The following is a 26900-nucleotide window of genomic DNA, read 5'->3' on the forward strand; positions in this document are numbered from 1 at the left end:
TCCTTTCATCCCCTTCCTATCACTTGAAAGGAATGGTTAACAGGCTCTCAATAGGTGAAGCTAGCAGTCTTCCTACAGAGATCTAGATGTTCATTTGGGCCTATTTCCTGTGGACTATCTGGTTGCAAAGGAATGCCATTCTCTTCAAAGCTAATTTCCTTCTTGGGTTTTCCCTCTACTAAACTTGACTTTGTGTGGTAAGTTGATTCGGAGAAGGAAGCACTGATCAAACACATACAGAAGAAACAACAATTGGAAAGGATGATAGTTGAAGCTCATGCTATTTTGGATACCATCATAGAAGAGTAGGAATTGTGGGATATTATCATGGTCATTAAAGCTGTAGCAAGTAGATACTAGTCTTCCCTATGATCTTGTGCCCTTTTTCAATGGCCCTTACCACCCTTGTAATAATCTGTCTTTCAAAGGCAATATTGCAGAAACGCCTATGGTTGCAGCAATATTAACTTTTACAGCAATATTAATCTTAACATTAACAACATCATTAATCTTAACAATAGCATTAACATTAACAATAACATCATCAAACATCAAACATTGATCTTAGGGGGGGAGAGAGAGAGAGAGAGAGAGAGAGAGAACTTCCAATCAAAATGACTAAACTATTATTATTCTTATTCTTATAAATATAAATATAAATATAATAACTAATAACTAATTCATTAACAATAACATTAATCTTAACATCTTAACAATAACATTAACATTAACAGTAATATTAATCTTAACATTAACAGCAGCATTAATCTTAACAATAGCATTAACATTAACAATAACATCATCAAACATCAAAGTTCAAACATTAATCTTAGGGGGGGAGAGAGAGAACCTCCCATCAAAATAAGAAGATATATATAGAAGATATCGGTTTTGTTAGCAATGGATGATTCTAGCTTTGATCGACTCTTGAAAATATTCCTTTTGACTTTGTTTGAAGGTGCAGGGATCGAACCTGTCGAGGTCCGAACGAATAGAAGCTTCATACTTCAAATGAGTTTTAATCTCGTTTTCTAGGTGTCGCTCTTTCGTTAACCTTATTTCCAGGTCCCCTCCTCAATAATTGAATTTTATTTTAATTTTAATTAACCGGAAGGATTGAACGTTTCTCGATGGGGGGTTATTTTGGCGGCGCGGGAAGGTCGTAAGTCCTGACAAGGACGAAATGATGATGCCTTTTCAACTTTTCAAATGCAAAAAGTTGAAAAGCGAAAAAAAAAACAACCAACAAGAAAGCAAAAAAACCCCTCAGAATATTGGCGCTATCCCAGGATAATACACATTAGAAAAAACTGAGGGAATTTTGATAAAGGGACTTGACTTCTCTGTATTTTCGATATTTTGTATTATATTTCTGCGGGGTGAATTTTTCTCGTGCAGAAATTTTTTAATCGGGGTGACAGGAGCCTTCTTCATTCCTCTCGTCTCTGTTTTCCTGTCCCGAGAGAGACAGAGCGAGAGAGAAAAAAAGAGAGAGGCACGGGAAGGGGGAGGAGAAGCTCGAGCTTTCAACGATGACAAATCAAGCACAGAACCAGCAGAAGGCGGACGATCACAGCCATCTCCATCCTCGAATTCAGCTGGACGACATCGACTACTGCATAACCAGCCCTCCCAGATGGAGTGAGTGATCCCTACGTGTGTGTGTTTTATCTGTATGCACAGCCTCCATAGCTGAGTCGGCCGCGTGAACTCAAATTTGTGGCCATGCCTCTGCAGCGCAGGCGATCCTTCTCGGATTCCAGCACTATTTCGTGGCTGTCGGCACCGCCGTCCTTATCCCCACCATTCTTGTACCTCTGATGGGAGGCGATAACGTAAGCTCTTTGTTTCCTACGAGGGGCTCTTTTCCTTTGTCTTTCCTCACTGTGTGCAACGTCATAAGCTTCTGCTCTGGAGGCACCGCACACCTAGCTAGTTGCGGTCGGGAGGAGGGGGTGGATGGCCTGTCAGCCCCCTGCTCCCGACCACACCTAGCTAGATGTGCGGTCTCTCCCGAGCAGAAGCTCATGATAATGTTGATATTCGCAATGTGCGAACTCTAGTGGGAATTTGTCTAAAACTTCTAATGGTTATTGCTGTTGTTGTTGTTGTTACATCTGCCATAACCTGACCTGCAGCATGACAAGGCACGCGTCATCCAAACCCTCCTCTTTGCCACTGGCATCAACACCCTCCTCCAGACATGGTTCGGCTCCCGCCTCCCGGTCGTTGTCGGTGGCTCCTATGCCTTCATTGTCCCCATCCTCACAATCATCTACTCGGACAAATTGCAGGCGATCCAAGACCAACACACGGTATAACATTTTTTTTGCAGCACTAGCCTTGTCCTGTCTGCCATTCTCCTTAGGTTCCTTTTTCTATCGAGCTCCCAATTCTGTGCATTTCTCTTCTCCAATGCAGAGGTTCTTGCTTACAATGCGGGAGATCCAGGGCGCTCTGATTGCATCCTCTTTTGTACAAATCGTTTTAGGTTTCAGCGGGTTGTGGGGCATTGCCATAAGGTATGAGCACATGCACACATTCACACACATGCACGCACAACATGCACATTTGAATGTGTGAATCCTCAGCTGGGCTTGAGTTTAGGTTGACATGTTCAAGCAAATGTGTCACCTCAATCTTCCGATCAGTTCCATTTTTTAAACAGGTTCTTGAGTCCTCTAGGAGCAGCTCCTGTAGTTGGACTAGCTGGCCTTGGGCTTTATGAGCTGGGTTTTCCTAGGGTATGTACTTAATCATCTTCATGCTAATTGGCGCAATCACTTCCATCTCTCTCTCTCTCTCTCTCTCTCTCTCTCTCTCTCTCTCTTTCTCATCCAAATACATAACATGCTTCTGATTTCTCATGCAAAATGTGGCAAATTGCAGGTGGCCAAGTGCATTGAAATAGGCCTTCCTCAGCTCATTGTCCTTGTTATTTTTTCTCAGGTATAACATGAATGTCATGTGTTCCTTACCTAACGTTTACAATGTGGTTGATCTATGGGGGCAGTGGTTCGAAATGATTTAATTGTTTATGCATGGATGCAGTATTTGAAGCAGCACATGCGAAAGCTAGTCATTTTTGAACGATACTGCATTCTATTGACCGTGCCAATCATATGGGCTTATGCCCATCTTCTTACAGTGAGCGGGGCATACAAGCACAGCCCCACACTTACCAAAGATCACTGTAGGACAGACAGATCAGGGCTGATTGAGGGAGCCCCTTGGTAAGCAAGCGTGACCCTCTTCAGCAATATAAGTGTGCGCTCTATGTACACTTTATTTGTACATCTCGGTACAATGTAGTTGCTTCTATTCATTCTACTTTGTGTGTTTAAACAATCATAACCATTGACGGTGGTATATGTTGAAGTATGTGGTAGTCTGTGTTTTACACAGGATGTGTGCTTAATGAATACTTCTTTTTAACATTTGCTCCCATGGGTTGATTATTTGCAGGCTGAAGTTTCCCTACCCATTGGATTGGGGTGCCCCTACATTTGATTCGGCTCACACTTTTGCAATGATGGCTTCTGTTCTTGTGGCTACTGTAGAGGCATGCTCTAACACATTGATATCGAGCAAGTTTGAGTATGGTTTGTAGGGTTTGACTGCTCTTCTGTTCTATTGACTGTCTGGTTGGCATTGCAGTCTACAGGAGGCTACCTTGCAGCAGCCAGGTTTGCGAGTGCTACTCCTCCCCCACCTTTCATTGTAAGCAGAGGGATTGGCTGGCAGGTAGGTGATCAAGTATTTGCCCGGTAATAACCAATTCATGTTAATAAATTAGGATGATGCTTATGTGTTTTTATTCCTTTCTTAGGGACTAGGTCTTTTGTTGGACGGACTTCTTGGCACACTTACTGGATCAACTGTTTCAATGCAAGAACCTCTGCATGATCTTGTTTCTTCTCATTAGTGTTGTTATTGATTTATTGATCCTCTTCCCTCTATTTCCGTAAGTACAGTTCTCTTTCAAGGAGTTTAGTTATACAGATAATGTCTATGTGCAGTGAAAATGCTGGCTTGCTTGGACTCACAAGAGTGGGGAGTCGCCGTGTTGTTCAGATATCTGCTGGATTTATGATTTTCTTCTCTTTGTTTGGTAGGTGATGGAACAAATTGGAAATTAGTCATATAGGTGTGATCGATGCATGTGAGATAATAACTTTTGTTTAGTCGATACAGGAAAGTTTGGTGCCTTTCTAGCATCAGTTCCACTGCCTATTGTTGCTGCCTGGTTTTGTGTTCTGTTCAGCAAAGTTGGTGAGGCTCTTTGGAACTGTAGTCTTTCTTTCTGTTTTAGGGTTTTTAAACTTGCTCAGCCAGAGAGGGTTAATGGCTATCTTTTCTTTTGATTCCAGTGGCTTGTGGCATCTCGCTTTTGCAATTTGTAAATATGAATGATTCAAGGAGCAAGTTTATTCTGGGCTTTTCAATATTCATGGGTATTTCCATTCCGCAATATTTCGAGGAGTATGCGCACAGCGCCGGAAAGGGGCCTGTGAGAACTGGTGCACATTGGGTATGCATTTTCTTGTTCAGAAGGAAATGTTTTCTGCATATCCATTGAAGATTGATTCTCATGGGGCGGACTGAGCAATCAAATGACTTCCTAGCTCTATGAGAACTTCCTAGTTCTCCATGATAGTTTGATATGTTTAAAGATGTTTGGAGCTTATCATAGAACAGAGATATTTAGATACAGATTTTAACTTCATGGGCCTGGGTTGTATGTTTCCAGTTCAATGATTTTATTTTCGTGATCTTCACATCGGCTGCAACGGTGGCCTTCGTATTGGGGCTGTTGCTGGATAACACGATAAGAAGGGAGCATGAGAAGGAAAGGAAGTACAATGGTATGCATTTCTGGCTCAACGTATGGAAGCAAGAGGATCGCAACCGGGAGTTCTATGCACTGCCTTACAGAATGAATGAATTTTGGGGACCAACACATGGCTAAATTTTTGGTCCAAAGGAAATCCAGAAATCCCAACAACAAAGAGGGAAGCAACAGGAACAGCTGTGCATTTCTCCTCTCTCTCTCTATCTCCTACCAATGCCATTCATTAGTTAGTATATGTTCTTACTGTTATCGTATAAATACTGTCACATAGAACGATTTTGTGCAGGGGCATGTAGTTTTTGCATGATAGGCAGACCTCCCTTTTTTTTGTAAAGATTGTACCTCATCATTTTCTGGGGCAATTCAGGAATCAGGAGATCGTGACTCTGTTACTACTCTCACTACACAGCCAGCTTCCGAAAGAAAACTCTGTTACTACTCTCACTACACAGCCAGCTTCCGAAAGAAAAGCCGGTCATTAAAAGAGAGAGAGGAGAGGAGAGATCATGGTGGTGGATGCAAAATCAACATGAAGGAATCCAATAAAAGAAAAGAATAAATGCCCCACATGATTGAAGCAAAGCAACATCGTTCGTCCCTTCTTCCTCCTAGTTTTGTGGCTTTTGTCCTCATTTATATTTGCACTGTTATAATTTGAATGGTAATACTATTATAAATATAAATGGGCAAATAAACGTTAAATGATTTGAGCAGGTGGTGAGTAGGTTGTTTGCTTGAATTGCCCTCTCAACCACCACCCCCCGCCGTCCTTCAGTTATGAATCAGGAATATCAGGAATACACAATGGTTTACATGCGGAATCGAAGCAGAGCGAGCCTTTGACGTCAATAATGTATGGTTTAATTAATTTTCATATAATAAAAGGGCGAGGGCGATAGTGGCTTCGTTTGGGTTTTGATGAAACCGAGATTAACGTCAACGAAAGTTTAAAAAAATGACTTCGTGCGGGAAAATGACAGGGAGTTGTTTATAAAAAGGTACCGTGGATCCCCCCCACACTATTTGGGTCAAAATGAAAAAAATAAAGTTTGGGTGCATTTAATTTTTGATAAGAACATTCATTCGCAAGTTTGCACCGACTGGTTGTGTGATTTTCTGGCTCGTGGTTTAGAAATGGCCGCCCCCCCCTCTCTCTCTCTCTCTCTCTCTCTCTCTCTCTCTCTGGGCATGGAGACTCTCCTCGTAGAGTCTAGACTAGTAGTAGACTACTCTTTCATAGAGGCTACAGTTGAACCGAACTACGTCACTGAAAGAATGCATGGGCCCCCCCTTATTCTCTGGGCGGCTGGTTCGGTGAATTATTAAACTATTTTTACTCGGTCCATTTTTTTGTCTTGTAATTCCCTCCCTTCTGAGGCCAGCTTTCTTATTCAGCTTTTTTGGCCAGGACATAAGCTGTCGTATTAATAAGGCTCTCCCCGGGAGACCCCGATTCTCTCTACACACACACACACACTCTCTCATTCTCTCTACCAAAAACACTCACATTGTCTCTTTCTCTCTCTTTCTCTCTCTCCCTCTCCCTCTCCCTCTCCCTCTCGCGCGCACGCAGTTTGTACATTCAATTAGTTCGGAGTATATTGCCACGATTCATTTCGTGGACGGTGGGACCTTAGCGCGTGGCCCTGAGCCCTTTTCACTCCTTGACTCACTAGAGTCAAAAGCTAACTTAATGCACTCCTTTTCTGGAGACAAGATTCAACATAATCAAGCGATCCTTTTGTGGTTGTGCAATGAAGCTAGGGGTAAGATAGAACTTGTACGTAAGTATTAACATCTTCCAACTATTTCACATCACTTCAAAAGGCTCGACAACATAGCTTCAAAAGACTTAAGGTTCCTTTTAAAAAAGTTGGAGGGTAACAAACAAGCTGACGGGCCACTCGAAAGAAATCGATTCAGAATACTTGACTACATTTAACAATTCCATGTGTTGAAGGAGAGAAGCTCCGTTAGCACGGAGAGAATGGCAACACCCCTGTGGTTGTTGACCACATAAGCATTTCTTTTGCTGGTGAATAATGTAGTATTCATCGTTTTTTGTGGTACTTGGTTTACCAGATGAAGTTTCGTTTTAGCCAATGATGAGGTTAGGTATAGTCGATATCTTCCAACTACACGAACTATTTTTTGAACTTTGTTGCATCACGTAGGTTAATTGATCTATATGCGCGTCCTAGCTCTAAGGGGTGTGTGGGCAACTCTTATGCCTTGTATTCCTAAAGGCATATTCGAAATATCTATTCACTTTGGAGGGTGGTTTGAAGGGTTTGTTGCATTAACATCTTCAAAAGACTTTACATGACTTAGATATTATGTCCATGGCACTATGCATCTTCATGAAGTGGCTTTGATCATTTGGTACAAAATGGAATCGTATCCTTGCATGACAAAGCTTTGAAAATATACTATGAATTGGGAAATGGAGTGCTAGGGGGATAGTGCATGTGTATCTAGACATGCTATTGTTGGAAAGAGCAGCTATCATCGTCTCATATATTTGCATTGTATTGAGGGTTCTGCATGACATCATGATCAAAAGGAGTCTTTTCATTGTCACATAGCATCAACATGGCACAAGAATGTTTTGTGTGCATTTCTACTTAAAAGCACACTTTCATTGGTCCTTGACACATTTTGTGTCATTTATGCCTCTCATTGTAAGTGCCTTGGAAGAGTGCAATTTTTCATTTAGGAAAGATATAAGTTGCAATTATGTGGTCAACTCTTGGGTTTCTATCTCTAAGTATGCATTTTCCATCAAGAATATAGGGTCCACAACGAGGTAGGGTCCAAGCTAACTTCAAGCCTCAGGAGTTTGCATCGTAGAAAGGAGAGTCTTTTGCCTTTGGTGTGCCTTAAATGTTTGATGTGTAGCTACACTCAAACATGGTGGTGGATGCTACATATTCATGTGCATTTGAGATATCACATGACATCTTGCCATGCACGTAGGTGACATTGGGCAAGTGATAGTGGGTTGGGGAGATGATTGCAAAGTAGACACTTGAGTATAAGGGAGCTCTTAAGGCTAACAAGTGTGACATGGAGGAAGACTAAGCAAGACAAAATGAGGAGTGCAAAGCTAGGGCTGCAAAGAGATTCTACTTGATTCTTCTCACCTTCAAAGGTCAGAGGATACTTGGTTTTGCAATTGACTCCAAAGGCAATCTCATTTGTGCTTTGCCTTCGTGCTTCATATTATCTTTGGATGGGGTGCTTCTTTAGGAGTGTCCTATATGGATCTCCTTTTGTGATTTGCCCCCATGATTCGACTGATGGGGTTGCAAACATTGCCTCTACCCTTAGTAAAGTCTTGTATGTTCCATTAGTGGCTACTCCTTAGGGGTTGCACAAGAGTGAGTTCCATGCTTCCATACTTTGGGACCGTAGAATGGAGCCTCTTAAGTTTTTGCAACAATTGCATGATTTATGGGTCTTGAGATCATTCTCAGTATTCAATTTTCACCCTTTCTAGATTTGTGTTAGAGTTTGGTTTTCACCCTATTTAGATTCGTGTTATAACTGTCATGGTAGTGCCAATCATTTTCTCTATATTTGTCCTAATAAAAGCACTGTAGATGTCTTGATTCAACTTAGGGAAATAAGGAGCAAGTGGAGTCTACTAATGTTGAACCTTCTATGGTACCATTGACATTGATGACTAGAGTTGTTGACAAGTAGGAGAAAGACAAAAGATGGAGGCATATCAGCCTTTGACATCCAAACAAATGCTTGGCAACAAGGAGATTAAGGGTCAAGCTTGAGTGCAACTTGCTAAACTCCCTTCATAGAAAGCAAAGACAGTTGATGATGCGCACAAGGAGAATCAACTACCAAGGACTCGAAATGGAATGGAAGCAAACAAAATGGTAGAATCTCACTCAAAAATTGGCACGAAACTCTTCATTTAAATGAACTATTTTGCCCCTATCATTGATGGTCTAGAGTTTCTCGATGAATCGATTGGATTGTATTGATAGGCCCAAGCTCTTGGCCAAATTCAAAGGTATCCCAAATATCGAGCAAGGTGAAATGAGCAATAAGAAGAATGTGTGATATCATGGCACCAAATAACAAATGAAAAGCCTAGTGAGGGTTCTACCACTATCTAAATAAGACTTGCATGATACCCAAAAGTAGTAGCTAGTTCGATCACTTGAGTGTTGTACTCCTAAATAGATAAGTCTACCAAAAGTAGGAAAACAAGTATAAGCAAATGATCTTGTAGCATAACAAAATGCACCCAAGGAGAGGAACTGATACATAGGATTGCAAATGACTAGAAGTTAAAGACAATAACCTTCTAAAAACATGTCAAAATCTCTATCTTAGGGTATCCACGACACCAATCTAAATATTGTCATTACCTTCTATGCTCTCATCATCAAAGAAAATGGATCCTTTGCAATGAAGGTCCTTTGCTGTTGCTGCTTGTAATGTGGATTTTGAGCCATATTCCTCACTATTTCATGTACTTTGGCAAAACACTATACACAAATGCAAAACAATAGTATTCACATCACACCAATGTAATGCCAAAAAAATAATCTATGAGAAAATAAGTGATATGGTATTTTATTTCTATTTAAATAGCCAAGCAACTACTTTCAAACATACCTAGAGACTAGACTAAATGGCCAAAGGGCATTCCATTGCTATCTAAATGAAACTTCAATGATATGAAGGAGAAATACTTAGTTTCAACTATTTTAATCTAATGAAGGGGCCAAGAGGAGAGAAAAAGAAGAGATGATAATTGTATTATTGCCAAAAGATATCACAATTTACGTGTCTCACACCTTTTATATCTATGTTAATGTGACAAGGTATTATTGATAATCTCTCACTAAAATATTTATTTCTAGCTTTTTACAATCCATGTCTACCTAAAAGTTTTTACCTACAAAAACAAACTTACAATGACTAAAAAAGATGGATGAAATAGACGACTATTTTGGTTTTAGCTATACACAGTATGAAAAACCGAAGATATATTGATTAAAACGAAGACATTAAGGAAAGCCTCAGTTGTATACATGATACATATATCTTCAAAAGAAATTAGAGCCTTTAGAACTTCAAGAAACAAGCTCAAGAGTGAGTAGATGGCTTGTTCTAAGAGCAAATCCTATCGAACAAAATCTACCATAACTTATGATAGAAGTATCCAAATGAAGTCTACCATATGCCAAAACATAGCTATTGAAGAGTATTTTGATGCTTATGTAGGTGGCATATTTTAGAAAGTTAGGCAAAATAAAAACTATTCTAAAACACAGATTGCTATTTAAACCCTGTCTACTCCATAACGGGCTCCACTATAGCTATACCTCAGCCCCCCTAATGTATTCCATAGGTAAAGAAACTCATCTAATATAGTTTAAAGCCTCCAAGAAGTTTCTTTAGGTGGTAAGCCTCTCCATTTTATCAAATACTCAATGATAGAATAAGAGTGAAGGTTCTTCTCATGCTGATCTATGATCTCCTTAGGACTATACTGAATAAGACCTATTTCATCTATAGGAGGCACTTCATCAATTGTATCTACATGAGTATCATAAAAGGGATTGAGCTAGATGACATGAAACACATTATGAATCTTAGTAAGAGAGGGTAGTTCTAGTCTATATGCCAAGTCTTCAATGCATTTTAGGATTCTGTATGTCCATAAAACTTGTGAGCAAGTTTATTATTGGATCCATCCTTCAAAGTAGAGTAACAAGACTTGGGTAGTTTCAGCAAAACTAATTCTACTTCTTGAAACTCCAAATGTTTCCTCTTTTCATCATCATACATCTTCATTTGATCCTTGTACTTTCTAAGATTCATTATACATTATTGAAAAAGAGTCGGCATTCTTTCCAATTTTACTCTTCTCATTGAAATGACTATGGGTATGGGCATCTTATAACCATACATAGCCTCAAAGGGTGAAACTCTAATACTAGCATGAATGGAGTTATTATAAGCAAACTCAGCCAAATGTAATCAAGATTCCCATGCATGCTGTACATCATGATAGAAATATTGAAGGTAGGTCTCCGACCACTTATTAACCCTTTCTATCTGGCTACTAGTTTATGGATGATAGGCTATAGAAAGAGCCAACCTAATATCCATGGAGCTAAACACTGCTTGTCAAAAGTTGCTCATGAACTTGGAATCCCTATCATTCATAATCACTTGCGATAATTAATGTAATCTAAAGATCTACTCCATACACTGATTAGCCACCTATGAAGTAGTAAATCGTATCTTAGTAGGAATAAAGTAGGTTGCTTTGGTGAGTCTATTCAAGACCACATATATACTATTCCATCCTGTTGTGGTAGTAGGTAAGCCAATTATGAAGTCCATGGTAATATGCATTTATTTTCCCTCAAGAATAGGTAATGGCTCCAATAAATTGCATGGCTTATGGGTGGTGTGCCACCTATAAAGCAATAAACTTATCTTAGTAGGAATAAAGTAGGTTGCTTTGGCAAGTCTATCCAAGACCACATATATACTTTTCTATCTTTTTGAGGTAGTAGGTAAGCCAGTAATAAAGTCCATGGTAATATGCACCCATTTTCTCTTAGGAATAGGTAATGGCTGTAATAAACCACATGGCTTATGGGTAGTGTCTTTATTCTATTGATAAGGCATACACTTCATAATAAAATCCTTAATATCTCTCCATAGTATTTTCTAATAAAATATTTTATTAATCTTATCATAGGCCTTTAAGACTCCAAAATGTCCAACTAAAGGCGAAGAATGTAACTCCTCTATTATTTTTAGCTTAAAAGAAGAAGGGGAGGAAATAACAATCTTGCTATTAAGCCATGTTAGGCCATTTTTAAGCTGATAATGTGTGTTTTCCTCCATGAGACCTTATTGTAATTTTTGAAAAATATATATGAGCTGATAATCTAAAAGATAGGCCTCTTATAATTTCTCAATCCAATCACTATATAGTTAAGTTATAGCCTGAAACTTTACACATCCGCATTCTGGAAGGAGAATTAGCTAATACAGTGTCCTTACCCCTTGTACGAGTGATGCCAAAATCATAATTTTGTAGAGTAGCTACCCACCTATGCTGCTTAGGAGTGAGATTTGATTGAGTAAGAAAATACTTTAGGACCATGTGATAACTCTAAAAAATTGGTTTCCATAGAAATAACGATGCCACTTTTTTATTGCATGTAGAATAGCCAGTATCTCTTGGTCATAAACATTCATAGCCATCTCCTGATCAATAAGCTTAGGACTTTCGAAGGTGATAACTCCATGCTCCTGTAACAAACATCCCCTACTCCACAATCACTAGCATCACACTATATTGTAAACTCTCTAGAGAAATTTAGGCATACTAAAATAGGGATAGAAGCAAGGAGTTTCTTTAACTGATTGAAGTTGCTATCTGCAAGTGCATCCCAAAAGAAATCTTCCTTCTTCAACTTGTCAGTCAAAGGAGCTACTATAGCTACATAATGCTTAATGAATCTGCAATAGAATGACAATGAACCAATAACTCTAGTAAGTGAAGTAGTGGTGGTAGGTGTTGACCAATCTCTAACACATTGCACCTTCTTATGATCAATGTGTATCCCTTCTTCACTAACAATATGACCCAAGTACTCCACCTCAGTCTACATAAAAGAACACTTTTTCTCCTTAGCAAAGAGTCTATGATACCTCAACACATAAAAAACCTTCATCATATGTGATAGATGATCCTATAGTGTCTTGTTGTAAATCAATATGTCATTGAAAAGAAAACAAGGAAAAACTGAAAGAGGAAATGCTGTAAAATCTTATTTATCAGACTTTGGAAAATAGTTGGAGTATTAGTGAGCCCAAATGATATGAACAAGAAATAGTATAATCCACAATCAGTCTGAAAGGCTGTTTTAGTTTCATCACCCTCTCCCATATAAATTTGATGATATCTTGATCTCAAGTCAATTTTGGTGAATAACTTAGCCCCCTTCTTGAGCTCATTAAGAAAATCATCTACTTTAGAAATTGGATGCCTCTTCTTCATAGTGATCTTGTTTAGATCCCTGTAGTCAATACACATTCTAAAGGATCCATCTTTCTCCTTCTCTACTAATAAGACTGAAGAGGCATATGGTGAAGAACTAGGCTCAATGAACCTTATCTCTAGAAGCTCCTTAATTTACTTGGCTACTTCTTTGCACTCACATTTAGATAATTGGTAGGGTGGCTTATTGACTAGCTTTAAATGTGGCTCCAAATCTATAGGGTGATCCATTGCTCTCTTATGAGATAATGAAGTAGGCACTTCAAATAAATCCGTCTACTCTTTAAGGAGAACTTTCAAAGCCAGGTGCTTAGTTGAATTCTTGGACTGAACTTCAACCTCTTTATTCAAATGTAAATAAAAAATTTGAGAGCACTACTTGTACTCCTTGATTTTCTTAATGGTGATAAACTAAAAATAAAATTTATTAGATATTCCTTGTAGATGGATAAGTTTCCCATCAATGGTAAACTCCATGTATAGTTGCAAGAAATCTATAGTAATCTTCCATAAGGTCATTAGCCAATCACACCCAAGTACAACATCTATGGGTCCCATCTCCAAAGGAATTAGATTTACCATTGCTTCATAATTTTCAGCTAAATGTAAGGAAATGTCTCGATATATTTGAATGCTGATCTCTTATTTACCATTGCTACTTGAACTCTTATGGGTTGCTGTAAATCAATGAAAAGGCAATGCAACCTATCCATAACTGACTTATTCACAAAAGTCTACATACTACTAATGTTTATTAAGATAAACACATCCTTCCTATGAATGATATTCTTCATATGGAGTGTATCAAGGCTCTTAAAACATGTCCAAGTATCCATTGAGATGGAAGTAATAGTGACAATATGTGTCTTATCATGAATGCCTCCTAGATCATAAGGAATACTACCACCAGGATCAAAAGGAAATTGTGTCAGTAGAATCATAAAACTGTTCTTGACCAACTTCCTTCACAACATCCTCATTTTTAGTGGTAGCCATAAATGCATTTACCTCATCATTATCATCCTTTGAATATTCAAAGACTAACATACTATGGACCTTGGATTTTGCATTCTTATACACATACTTTGTTGCATGATCAGCTGTATACTGGTCACCACATTTGAAACACAAGCCTTTTTCCTTCCTTTCTTTGTATAGGTCCATTGGAATAGACTTTGGATTACCATTGGCTAAATTGTTTCTAGACTTTCTGTTTTCTTATTTAAAATATATTCTTGGATTGTTTGATGTCCTGAAATTACCCTAAGGTCTTGAAGCATTGAATGATGGATAAGTTAGCACTTTAGAGCTCCCACTTGGTGTATTATTGTTACCATAAACATTGCCAACTTGTCCTTGTTTTAAAACATTCATTTACTATCTAAAAGTAGGTTGAAATGTATATTCTCTTCTATACTTCCTTTCATACTATTATGCAAGCTCAATGGCTTTGAAAAGAGTGGTGGGATTTTGCGCTATAATATCACCTGCTGAGGTTCTAGACCATACATATAAGTGTGGAGTTTAGCTTCATCACGTATACTCTCTACATACATAGTGAGATTGAGAAATTAGTTTGTATAATCCCACACACTTAAGCCTCATTGCTCTAGTTCATACCATCTTTGTACCAATTTCTCTTTTTCAAGAGAAGAAATGAAGACCTTGGCCATAAGTGTCTTAAATACTTCCCAATTCTCCACTAGTATGTTCTCTTTCTTAATGTATCTCCACTAAGTATGTATAAACCCTTCAAAGTGAATCTTTATATCATCCGTCCTAGGGAATATATCAAATTGAAATATATTCCTCTAGGTCGGATGGTGAAGATGATTTTCCATTCTACTTTGCCAAAATTATTTTAGCTTTCAACTCTCTCATGAAAAGGTTGCTGTTCTAAAATAGGCTGATCATTATTAGTAGGCATTGGACTTTTAAAATGTGATGGTACTCTTCCATAAGGTGGTAGAGAATTATTTTGGAGCCTTCTTGATTGTAAAGGACCCCTAGAAACTCGAGGATTTAGCCTATAAGCTTGTAGATTATCACTATTTATATTGCCTAAATAATTACTATTCCTTTGCAAAGTCTCTTCTTCTTCATCTTGACTATTTGGAATTCCTCTTTTGTGCCTTTTTACTAGCATCCTTAGTTCCCATTTGTATTTGCATCCTTGAGAGAATTGTGCCATAATTTGTGCATTAGACTCTACTAATTTCTCAATTGAATCCTTCATTTGGGTTGTGGAATCCACCAAATTTTCAATAGAAAACTTCATTCAATGGCTAGACAAGACCATTTGCTCAACTCTTGATAGTAGCTCTGCATGCCTATGAGTATGTCTATTCTCATATTCACACATGGTATGATTAAGAGTGCTAAGTTCTTGTTGCATTTGAGGTTCTTTAGGACTCTCTTAAGGTGTGTTTTCTAGCAAGTTATCTTTGATTTTTGGGCATATTCATCATGGGCCTTATTCTTTCCTTTGTGACCTACCATAGTAGTGCAGTCCTGCATGACCCCCCATCACCCCTTTTTGGAGCTTTTAGAACCGGTGCTTTGGATAATTCTATTTTAACATTTTCAAATGCCACTTTTCATGCTTTCTCCATTCAAAAACATGGTTGTGAGATAAAAAATTCATCAAGGGTAACAAACATTCAACCAATGAATTAATAAATCGACAATAATATCCCATAGATGAAAGAAGGCAAGTGGGTGAGCTTAAAGCCACAATAACAACCACCTTTTCAGGGTCAAGTGGCAATACTGATTGCACTCACAACCTGACCCATTACTAAACCATAAGGCACCTCGAATACACACTTTCAAGGATTCACCTATATGCAATACTCATGACATCGCTCAAAGCATGCGCGTAGAGCAATCAATTGTCCATGATAAGTCATGGTAGTTGCCCCCAAATCATTTATGAAAACCTTCAACTTTTTAGGGGATATATCAGCAAAGGTCTTATCCCCATTCTTTACTAGAACCTAGGAGCATTATATAGGCCAAAAGCCATCACGTGGTATGCAAAAATACCAAAAATTGTAATGAACGTCATTTTTAACTTATCCTCTTTAGCAATGGCCGTTTGATTATAACCTCTGCAACAATTCATGAAAGAGTATATCTCTCACCTTGCCAACTGATGTAAAATTTGATCGATAAAGGGCAAAGATAATAGTCCTTCATGGTTTGCTTGTTCAATTCCTTAAAATCAACACATAGGTGGGATTTGATTGTTCTTTTTCTCTCTTATTACTAAAATGAATGCCTTTAAGTGCACAAACAAGTAAATTTCTAGATCAAACAATGTGAAGGTGTGCAAACAATTCTTTTCATAATGTAACAAGCGGGGAATACGGGAACATGGCATGGGAACATACCAGTCACAATGAAGGTATATAAGGTGTAAGAGGGTATTTTGAGGCATCAGAGAATTATCAAGAATCTCTCTTTTTCACCTTCACAAGCTTTCATGGCTTCTTCTTCTTCCTCCCTTTCCTCCCTTTCTCTCTCTTCTCCCTATTTTTCTCTCTCCTCTTCTTCTTCTCCTGTAGTCCTTCTCTCTCTTCTCTTCCTTAGTTAGGCTAGTTAGGTCTCTTTCATTACAAGTGGTATTAGAGCTTTGTCTTTGATCCTTTTCTTTTCCCATAGATTTAGGGTTCTCATAGTTTCTCACAGTTAGAAAACCCCAGTTACATCTCTCTCACAAGTACACAGGGAGTACTCAGGCAAGCTGTTAGCCCTCTTCTTGAAGACTATGGAAGCCTTTCTTGGAGCTTTCCCAAGAACCATGGACACATCTGGAGGCAAGAAGATAAGTTTGGCAGGTCGTCACTAATTTCCATGTAAGTTTCTTGAGGGTTTTGGGCAAAAGGAGTGTAGCAGAGTTAGTGAAGTCCAAAAGCACAATTACTTTTTCAAGAGAACCTTCTCTCTCCTTCTTCCTTCAAGCTGCCATGGAACCTTCAGCCCTAAGAAGTGCAAAAATCTTACTTCCCCCTCTTCCTTAGCCTGAATGGCTTGTCCCAAAGCCTTCCTCCCATCATGCTTAGCATCTAGAGCACCCATGAGCCCCATTTGACGCCAATATTCGATCCATTCTCACGTGGACCATGCATGACTTTCTGAGATTCAGAAAGTGCTCAGGTAAGTAGACTTCTGTTCTCGTTGGTAATATCTATCATAACTCGTTCAATTTTGTATTCACTAGATAGAGGTGTTGGGACAGGTTTGGTTACCTCAGGTTATCATGCATGTCCATTGTGTGGGCCACAGTTAGACTCCCGAAGGTCACGAACCATGAAGAAGATGGTATATCAAGGACATGCTACTTTCTTGCCAGAGGTTCATGAACTTAGGGAAGGTTTTCTTGGATGACCTCTAGCACGTCTGAATGCCCAAAGCTGGTATGAGCTGAAAATGGTCCACACAGAGTCACATCCAAATGGAATGCGACGGTTCTCAATTTTCTACAAGTTTCCGTATTGGATCCACTTACGGATCAACCACTTGTTGGATCCCATGCATATTTTCAAGAATGTGGGCAGCTTACTATGGAACCACATCACAGGAAAGAGAGACACTGCAAGGGCACAAATAGATTTGAAGGAGGAAGGCAAGATGGAGGCACTTTGGCCGCAGTTGAGTGCTGATGGTCGCTTGCAGCTACCTCACGCTCCTTGGGTTTTGTCCACTAAAGAAGAACACATTATGAAGCAAATTATCTAGTCTATTCCACACTCCGACGGATATGATGCGTTCTCTCAGGTCCGCATTTTCTAAAGATGACCAATTATCAGGGCTAAAATCCCCATGATTGGCATGAGATATGTCAAGTTTATACTAGAATAGATTGTAAGTAGCCTGCATATTTTGCTATTTGAAGTGTAGTCATTGTTCATAATGCTTCCTCATTTGTGGCAGTTTGTACTACCGATCGCGATCGCAAGATGCCTTACTCCATAAATACGCGGGGCGATTTACAGGTTTTCAAATTTAGTGCAATGGATCTCACAGAAGGAGATCAAGACATCCTCTATTGAATCCACAAGGCGGGGAGCAGTGGAGAGGGTCTGTCTCTTTGAGAAATACCTGCCCACCAGCATGCTCATGATACAAATCCACCTTCTTGTGCATCTTGTAGATGAAGTGGAGATTGGTGGACCTGTCCATACACAATGGATGTTCTTCTTGGAGTGCTTCATGAAAACCCTGAAAGGCTTTGTGTGATAATGAGCCCGCCCAGAAGGTAGCATGGTTGAAGGTTGGTTGGTGTCTGAGGCGTTAGTGCATATTTCACAGTGGCTACCAACAGTGGATTCAGACAACAGTAAGCTATGGTCGCTAAAGGACGATGATAGACTAACCGGAGATGTATTGGAAATGGGGTAGAAAAAAAAATGGATGTTGCAATGGAGGAGAAATTGAATCGTTTTTATATGTTGCACCATGTCTCTATGGAGATGTAGCTTGCTAGGTACAAGCAAGCCAGGAAAGATAAGAAAGAAGCGCGATCTAAATTTTGGCATAGTATGCGCCATCGACGAATTCGATATCCCGAGGGCATGGAGGATATGCCGTGGTTTATGTCAACGCGATGGTTACATGGAGCTTTGACCGCAGCATCTCGTGTGAAGGGGTGGAGGTCTCAACTGACAAGTGGAAATTCTCGAGGGGATGTAGTCCAAAGCTGATGATGTGTTTAGGGTTTGTCGTATCTATATTTTATATGCGACAACTAATTGAGTGTTTCAATGCATAGTACAAAATATATAGTGTGTTGTGGTCATGCAGACGTCATTTTTGCGTGGAGCATATCGACAAAATGCGCTCCACAACAGATTATGGTATCATAGCAAAGTTCGAGCAAGAGAGCCGACAACAAGCAACGGATCCAAACACGGTTATAGATGAGATGGATTATTTTGGGAACTTGCAAAGTATTATCACGGTGGATTACCGTAGCTTCTCCATGATCCTATTCAATGTGCAGTGGTTCAAAGTGGTACTTGAAGGAGCTAGAGCAATAGTTCGACGAGGTCCATCTGGATTTCTTAAAATAGATTCTAAAAAAAGATGGACAGATTTGCACGACTCATTTGTGTTGCCAGCCCATTGTGAACAGGTGCATGAACTCATGTTTTTTTAAAATTTTATCACGACGACATGGTACATGTCACAAAAGTTAAATCTCTCTTATACGTGATTTTGAACAGATAATTTTCTATCCAAACCCCTAACAACCGCGATGGTGGTATGTTATACCTTCAGCTCCTCGAAGTGCAAGAGTATATGATCAAAGCGATGCTTCCAGTGTAGATGAGGACAGTATGCAAATAGAGGGGTCGATATTGCAAGGGGTGGAGGTCGCCGAAAGCTTGGAGCATGTAGAGGAGCCAGAATTGGGTAATAATGATGGAAATACATGAGTCCAAGAATTCTTTGAGAATGAGGTGGACTCATCCAACATATGGTCTACCATGTAGTGATGCTTATCCTTGCATACAACCATAGAGATGTTAAACTCTAGAACCAAAATCAACCATCTAGCTATGTGTCCTATAGCACAAGGTTTTTTTACTAAATAAAACAAAGCATGATGGTCAACAAAGAAGGTGAAGGGCATAGCTAAAAGATAAAGACAGAACTTATTCACAATGAACATCATAGCTAGACCTTCCTTCTCCATTGTGGAGTAATTCATCTCCATATTTGTGAGTTCTCTACTAGCAAAGGTCACATGATAAGCAAGATTATGTTCACTAGGTTGGCACAAGACAACTCCCACGGTGAACTTTGATGCATCAATGTGCACGTGGAATGTTATGTTTCAATCTAGGGCTCGTAGGATCAGTAGAGCCTTTTTTAGTTTCTTCTACACACATTGGCATTCCTCGGTCCACTCAAATATAATCAACAATTTGTAAAGTGGTCTAGCAATCAATACATAATTTAGAATGAATCACTGATAGTACCCTATGTGTCCTAGGAAGAAGCACTGAACTTCCTTATAGTTCATGGGTGGTGGTAAATCGACAATGACCTTGACTTTGGAGAAGTCGGTGGCAATGCCATTCTTAGACACCACATGCCCTAGGATAAATCCATGTTTTACCCATAATTGGCACGTCAGGGGGTTCAAGGAGAGACTATATAGCCTATACAACTCAAAGATTGCACAAAGTTTATCTAGGTGTTCCCTCCAATTAGATTGGACACATAGATTGTCAACAAATACATGCAGTTCTTGCCTAAGCATGTCCTTGAAGATGGCACACATGAGGCACTAAAAGGTAGCTCTCGTGCATTCACAGCCCAAATGGCATGACTATGTAGGCAAATACCCCCATTCCGTCACAAATGCTATCTAATCTGTTGTGAGGGTGTACCTGCACATGGTTGTAGCTTGAGAAGCCACCAAGGAAAGTGTGGGTTTCCTTCCTTGCTACTCTTTCGAGAATGTGTTTCTTGTAGGGTAGTGGATAGTTGTTTCTCTTAGTCGCAGCATTGACCTTTTTATAATTCACACACATTCAAATCTTCCCGTTCTTCTTCAGGACAATCACTATAGGTGACACCTAGTCAGTCTGCTCAATTTTGTAGATGAATTTGGTCTTGAACATCTTATCTATCTCCTCCTAACAGTGTGTGCATGCTTTGGATTCATTGAGTATGGTTGCTGTTTAACTGGCATTGCATCCAAAGTCATAGGGATGTTATGAGTCATGACCCTAGGATCTACTCCTTTTAGTTCAACCAAGCCAACACATCTATGTACTCTCACAAGAGAGCAACGAGATCTACCTCCTATTGCTAAATTAGGTCCTTTGCTATGAATACGGGTTGAGGCTTTTTGCCTTCCCTTGCTAAGTTGATCTCCTTGACCTGAATAGGCCCTTCTATTAGTTTTCTTGCCTATCCTTGCCTCTTAGCTCCCAATAAGATCACCACCCTATCACCCTCTTTGAACTTCATGAAGCACTTCGGTAGATTATAGGGCTTCCTTTGCTCTTCAGCTCTTCTGACCCCTTTGGCTGCCTCCTCTTTTACTCCTTCAATCGCTTGTGCCTTAGGTGGACTGGCCTGGTCCCCTTTGGTGCATCTAGTATTAATAGGTGGTCGAGTATCTTTGGATCACTCTTGGAGTTCACTTCTGATTCAGAGTTAAACTCACAACCCTCACTAGAATAAGGTGTTTTCCTTGGTGGTCACAACTATGAGGCGGATTCGGTTCTTAAGAGTGGTCTGGCACTTGGTTGAACTAATCCATCTTGCTCATAGTCTGTTACACCTAGGTGGTACAGTCACATTCCATCCTGATGACTCCTCTTTCAATCCTAAAGATGTTGTCTTTTTGTGGCTTGGGGAGTGTACTTGTATCTATTCGATCATTTGGCTGTTTGTATCATACTCTATTGTATCAGCCTCTTTCTCACTTTCCTCATTGGTGGAGTTGCAGTCTTTGTACTCGTCATATGAATCTTCATATTCTAACTGCTCATCATTTCCTAGGCTTTTCGTCTTAGCCTTCTTTTTGTTTGTATTTAGTATCCAATTGTACAATAGGTTCAAGTCACGTACTTTGGTCCATTGCCACTTTAGGTCATCCGTGAGGTCCTTGAGAGGTTTGAGATTGGTAGTTGGATTACCAACTAGCTCTCTCTTCAAGTATTCAAGAATCTCTTGGAGTTTGAGTTTGTTAGATGGGACATGTGTTGGTCGACTGCTAGAGCTCCTAGCCATCATATAGAGTGGTACTATTGATGGTGGGATCCTAATTTTTAGTAGCTAAGATGGTGTGCCTTTGTGGGATTCACCAATTGCTTTAGCAGTCTTCTTATAATCCTCCTTGTCATATGAGAATGGTAGATTGATGGTGGCTAGCACATGCATCCAATACCACTCGTCCTCGAGGCAAGGAATATACTTTGTTAGTGGCTAATAGGAATTGTTGATTGGCATCTAGGTTAATGGTCTTTACGGTGTCCATCTTGACTCTTACAGCTTTTGAACTATTGCCTAAGAATATAAGACCATTGCGCTAGTCTTGTATTGCTCATGTGCTTTGCATCCACAGGGTCTAGCAGGATGTTGTAGACTATCCCTTCATGACTATGAAGTTTATTGAGAACTAGAATCCAATTATCTTCGAGGGCTAGAATTTGAGTACTCCAAATGGTCTAACCTTCAGTCCATTAGCCAATGTGACATTGAACTTAGCGGTCTCCATAGGTGGGTCACCCCAAGTCTTCATGATTGTATGGCTGATCACACTGACTCCTGCTCCTATATCTACAACTCCCTTCCTTGTAGCATCTCCTAATGTGTTGACAGGTAAGACCACATGCATCTTTATGCCTTTCCAAAAAGCATTTATGTACGAAGACTTAGGCACTAAGTTTAGGATTAAGCTTGGTATGTGCATTATTACATTATGGTCAAGAAAGTTGATCACTCCAAGCCTGTCAGATATTGTACCTACTACTTCAACACTTGCCATAGTGTTAGGTTTTGCCTAAATAGCTCTCCTAGAGGTAGATTCACAAGAGCTAATATGAATGTCGTGAGCAGGTTGCCAACCACTTGCTTTTCATAAGCTCTACACTCTTTTACTAGTGATCTCAGCTAGTCTACATCTACCTGTGGCATCTAGGCTTCGTCTAAGCAGTGCTACATGGGATGCAGATGCATCTCTTGATCTTAACCACATAGGTGAGACTGGTGTGCTCACACTAGAAATCTCATAGATCTCGTCTTCTATGATAGGTTCAATATATTTTAGGTGCTCTTGGGCCTCTCTCACCTACTCCTTGACCCTATCCACTACTTCCAATTGGTGCCTCATGCCAGGATTGGCACTTCCCTTTTCTACCATTTTAGGAGTAGATGTTTCTGCTTCCGCGTCTATGACTTGTTTCCCCTTGGGCAAAATGGTGGTACTATATGTATTAAGTGTAACCTTCATCTCAGTCCTCGTTCTCCTTCTCCTACAATATTCTTCCCCATTGAAGCTGTGTCAAGGTTGCTAGGTCCAGGTAAAGAGAGACTAGCCTGCTTCATTTGTGCTTGGTCATGATGTTCAATAGAATTGAGATAGCCTCACCATCAAGTGTCTTGACTGCAAAAAAATCCCAAGGGTATGGATGGCACGATTAATAAAATAGTGGAAGGTTTCTGCTTAGGGCACTTAGTGTACAAGTGTGTGATCCCGCACTTTGGACATCTCAGGTCAGCTTTGTCTCGATTGGCTTACTTCCTTTTGGGGCAGCGAGATGAGATATGCCCTAGGTGACTGCAAGTTCAACATATGTGATCGATTCTTGGTTCTATCCTCTTAGACCTCTGCCTCTTCCCTTGCCTAATGACATCACTAGCATTGGTTTGAAATCCATCAAGATGGGATTACAATCTTTATTGTATGAGACATAAGGGTTCACGTATGCTTTGTCCTTGTTTGGCTCCTTTACATAATGTATCGGAGTGTCACTTTGGTGGATGGGTCATGATGGGTTCACGTGGTCTAGGTATCCCTATAGGGTTGATGTCCATATTAGGTACAACCGGCTTTGAGTCATTGGGTTGTGCTGGGAGAGCTAATGGAGCTCCCCTCCCAAAGTGCAATGGCCTATTCCCTAGGTAAAAAGGTTGATTGTACAGTTGCAGATATGGAAATTGTCTTGGTAATCTACAATGCATCGCATCATGGCCAAACCTACTGCAATTAGCACATGGTCTTGACCTAGGATTGAAGCACTCAGTTGGGAGGTGATTTTCTCCACAATACACACATTGCATGTGAGGTCATGTGGACCTTCTTATCATCTCTTGAAGCTTAGCCAACTTTAGCTTCATGTAACCCAACTCCTAGCTCTCTTGTGAACACCCTTTCGCTTGTCTTGTGTGCCTTGGCTAGATCTCTCACTAATGGGCATAACTCTCTCTAAGAATCTAGAGGCATGCCATCCTAGATTGTGATTTTGGAGCTTCTCTCCCGGAGTAGGTCATCCATGCGTATGGTTTCTTCAAAGACCCTAGCTAGCATGTCTCTTTGTAGGTTCAAGTTTTTCATGAAGGTCTTGTAGAGCTCTTTGCTTTGGATTCCATTTATAAATATAGTGGAGACTACGCGTTCATTAGGTCATTCTGCACATGTGGGTGACATAGTCTCAGATATCCTCCTTATCCTTTTGGTTGACATTTATCAACCTGACGATGAGGTTGTCAGAATATCCTACTTTGAAGAACCTCTTGATGAAGAGACTCTTGAGATTATTAAAATTATTATGTTCTAGGCTAGTAAACCACATCCATCTTTGTCTCCTAGGCAAAGTCCAAAATCTTCTGCTTGTTGAGCAAGGTCCATGAGGCCATTAGCCTCGCATACTTGCTTGAACTACTCCAAGAAGCTATACAAGTCATTGCCAAGCTGATACTTGTTGAGTTACTTATTAGAAACTGTAGGTATTTTGGTTTGAGTCTTAGAGTTTGGCATAATTCCTAGTCCTGCTAGCAATGTAGTCACTCTAGGACTACTCTGCTCTGCTCTGTAGTTGTATTGACTAAGAGTTACTTCGTGAGAAGCTCATTTAGATTAGCCTCTAGCACTCTCTCCTTGTTAGCATTTAGTCTTGCCCTAGGTCTATTGGTGGGGAGAGCTAAGACACATTGGAACTCACACATTTCTACGTCTTGTCTCAATTTCTGAGCTTGTTGCTCTTGGTTGTAGGCAGCTATGCTTTGTAGCACATTCCTTGCCAACTTTCTCTCATCCTGAAGATTAGCTATGATGTCCTCAACTGGTCTACCATGATGCATGATTTTGATTTTCACGTTGTACTAGTTTACCATTTGCTAAATATCGATTGGGAATTCTCCCAAGTTGAGCTCATCATCTACAAGGTTGGAGCTAGCTCCCAATATGTCAGTGATTTCTTGAGTAACTAGTGCGCAAATCGGGTGCTGTATGCACGCATAGTGAATGCTGGAAGGTCCCCAAGAGCAAAGAACTCCACAAAACCTTCATAAAAGCAAAAAGAGAGTTTGGACGACAAGAGACAAAAATACCAATTGGGTGTAATCTCCCCCCATGCCTTGTGTAAGTGCTTCACAAGGCATGCATTTATAGATTTATTTATCTTCAAGCTCAATAATAGCCCACTTTACAAACAACATGCTTTTGGCTTTTATGTTTGCTTTTGCCCAAATAAAGAGTAAGTGTTTGGGTATCCAAAAATCGGGATGTGCCCAAATGCATATATCAGATAATGAAATATTTAATCGACAACCTATGCACATACAAAATAATAAATGTTTTGTCAATCTCTTCAATAAATAAGTGCGCCTAAATAAATATTGGCACCACGCCTTTAGTGATAAGGCACACGCCCATAAAAAATAGTAAAACTTCTAGGCATTTTGAATTCACGCCATCACCTGGTGCTACCCAACACCATTGCCGCCTGCTCTACACATCAACTGAAGCATTCACAATTGTTAGAAAATAATAAGATAAAACCCAACAAAAGTAAATATCTAGTAGTCTTCACCTACAAATAATTAAATAGGTTGGAACTCTGTCATATCCTTAATTTAATTCAAGTGCACACTCTAAACTCATAAACGTCCATTAATTTGATATGTATCTTGCGAAATCACACGCTATGGAATCACCCACATGCACATTAAATTAATCTAACACCCAAAAAGGATAGGCGTCCCTGTCACCTTCTCGCACAAGGAATCCACCTTGTGTACGAGCCTCGAAAAATAAATACAATTTTACGAAATCCACCGAAAAACCTTACGGAATCCATCGTGGAATATGCCTCTAGTTTTAGGGAATCCACCAAAAAACCTCATGGAATCCACCGTGGAATATGCCTCTTGGCATTAGTAACTAGGATGCCGATCAAATTGATTTGATTGGGTAAGGTTGTGCCCCTAATTGTGTCAGTTCTCTCTCCTTTCTCCATCACTTGTTGACAGTTCACCGTTGTTCTTCCTTCTCCGTCACTTGATAGTTCATAGTTGTTCGGTTTAGGTTGTGGTTCTCATGTTATATCTTGCTTCTCTCACGGTTTGCTCCTATTAGTGAGTTCATTCCTTGCTTAGACCCCGTTATAGTGTTCCTTGTTATACAAATTAGTTTGCAATGTTACATGAACTGGACACATGAGTGGTGGGTTGGACTTATGCCAAATCAGGCTTTCTATCTTTCCTTGTGTAGTTCAAGTGTTTATGTGATAATGTGTGTGAGTTCAATCATAATCAAAGGAGATCACACTCCCTTCAATCAATTTCGACGAGTTGTAGCTCTCCCATACAAGTGGCGACCACTCATAGTGGTCCACTCTAGGTCCCTGCTACATGTTTGGATGCATGCTCTAAAGGGTAGTGGGTTCAAGTTGTCAGTTCGGACCTGTATTAGGGTATGATCAGTGATCGCAGTCGCTCCTAGACTATCAAGCTCAATCCTCAAGTTAGTCACCTCTATTATCCTATCTACTCGCTTGGGGATCTATTGGGATGTCCTATAACTAGGGTTGAACCCTATAGGGTGGTCTGGGAAGGTGAAAAACTACCAAAAACTTATTCTCTATTCTCTTGTTTGATTTGTAGGTTTCAGTATAATTCCCAGAATTTGACGTCCAATTCTAGGCTGTACGATTCCTATGTTTGATTCTGCTATCCAAGTAGTTTGATTTATCCAAAATCAGATGATCAGTAGTTTCTGATTTCGATAGGCCAAGTGTTGTCTGATTGGATTATCCAATGTGTCCAAATATGAAAATAGGATGACTTTTGACAATTGGATGATCTAATTCTAGTCTAATTCTAGGAGTCACATAGTCTGTGATAGAGAAAACATGCGTAGACTTGACAAAAATCCGGTGTATCACTCTTGGTGCTTCCTTCTAGTCTTTGACAAGATCTAGAATCAAACAAAAAGGGGTCAAAAAAATCAAACAACTCACCTGTAGC

General features: G+C 39.8%; 1 protein-coding gene across 2 annotated transcripts; it reads left to right on the forward strand.

Moving 5' to 3' along the window:
* Window positions 1-1404: 1404 nt before the first annotated feature.
* Window positions 1405-5560, forward strand: LOC148018362 (nucleobase-ascorbate transporter 2-like). Of its 2 annotated transcripts, none has more exons than XM_087661113.1 (14): window positions 1405-1641; window positions 1738-1835; window positions 2139-2315; window positions 2422-2522; window positions 2669-2744; window positions 2890-2949; window positions 3052-3233; window positions 3466-3562; window positions 3658-3744; window positions 3830-3888; window positions 4020-4111; window positions 4195-4272; window positions 4371-4531; window positions 4751-5559. In XM_087661113.1, the coding sequence occupies exons 1-14, from the start codon at window positions 1533-1535 to the stop codon at window positions 4967-4969; spliced, it is 1596 nt and encodes a 531-aa protein (XP_087517239.1). In that variant the 5' UTR covers window positions 1405-1532; the 3' UTR covers window positions 4970-5559. The 2 variants fall into 2 exon arrangements, with proteins under 2 accessions (XP_087517239.1, XP_087517240.1); XM_087661114.1 differs by having other exon boundaries at window positions 1502-1641; window positions 1743-1835; window positions 4751-5560.
* The last annotated feature ends 21340 nt before the right edge of the window (window positions 5561-26900 follow it).

Source organism: Lygodium microphyllum, chromosome 21 (assembly GCF_053477565.2).
Source record: "Lygodium microphyllum isolate KBCC chromosome 21, Lygodium_microphyllum_v1.1.10, whole genome shotgun sequence".
NCBI classification, from domain to species: Eukaryota; Viridiplantae; Streptophyta; class Polypodiopsida; order Schizaeales; family Lygodiaceae; genus Lygodium; species Lygodium microphyllum.

Bases quoted from the DNA above. Each gene is read 5' to 3' on its own strand.
- LOC148018362 (XM_087661113.1), top strand. From the start codon at position 1,533: ATGACAAATCAAGCACAGAACCAGCAGAAGGCGGACGATCACAGCCAT. The intron at 2,523-2,668 runs GTATGAGCACAT...TTTTTTAAACAG, and splicing joins TTGTGGGGCATTGCCATAAG to GTTCTTGAGTCCTCTAGGAG. The intron at 3,234-3,465 runs GTAAGCAAGCGT...GATTATTTGCAG, and splicing joins CTGATTGAGGGAGCCCCTTG to GCTGAAGTTTCCCTACCCAT.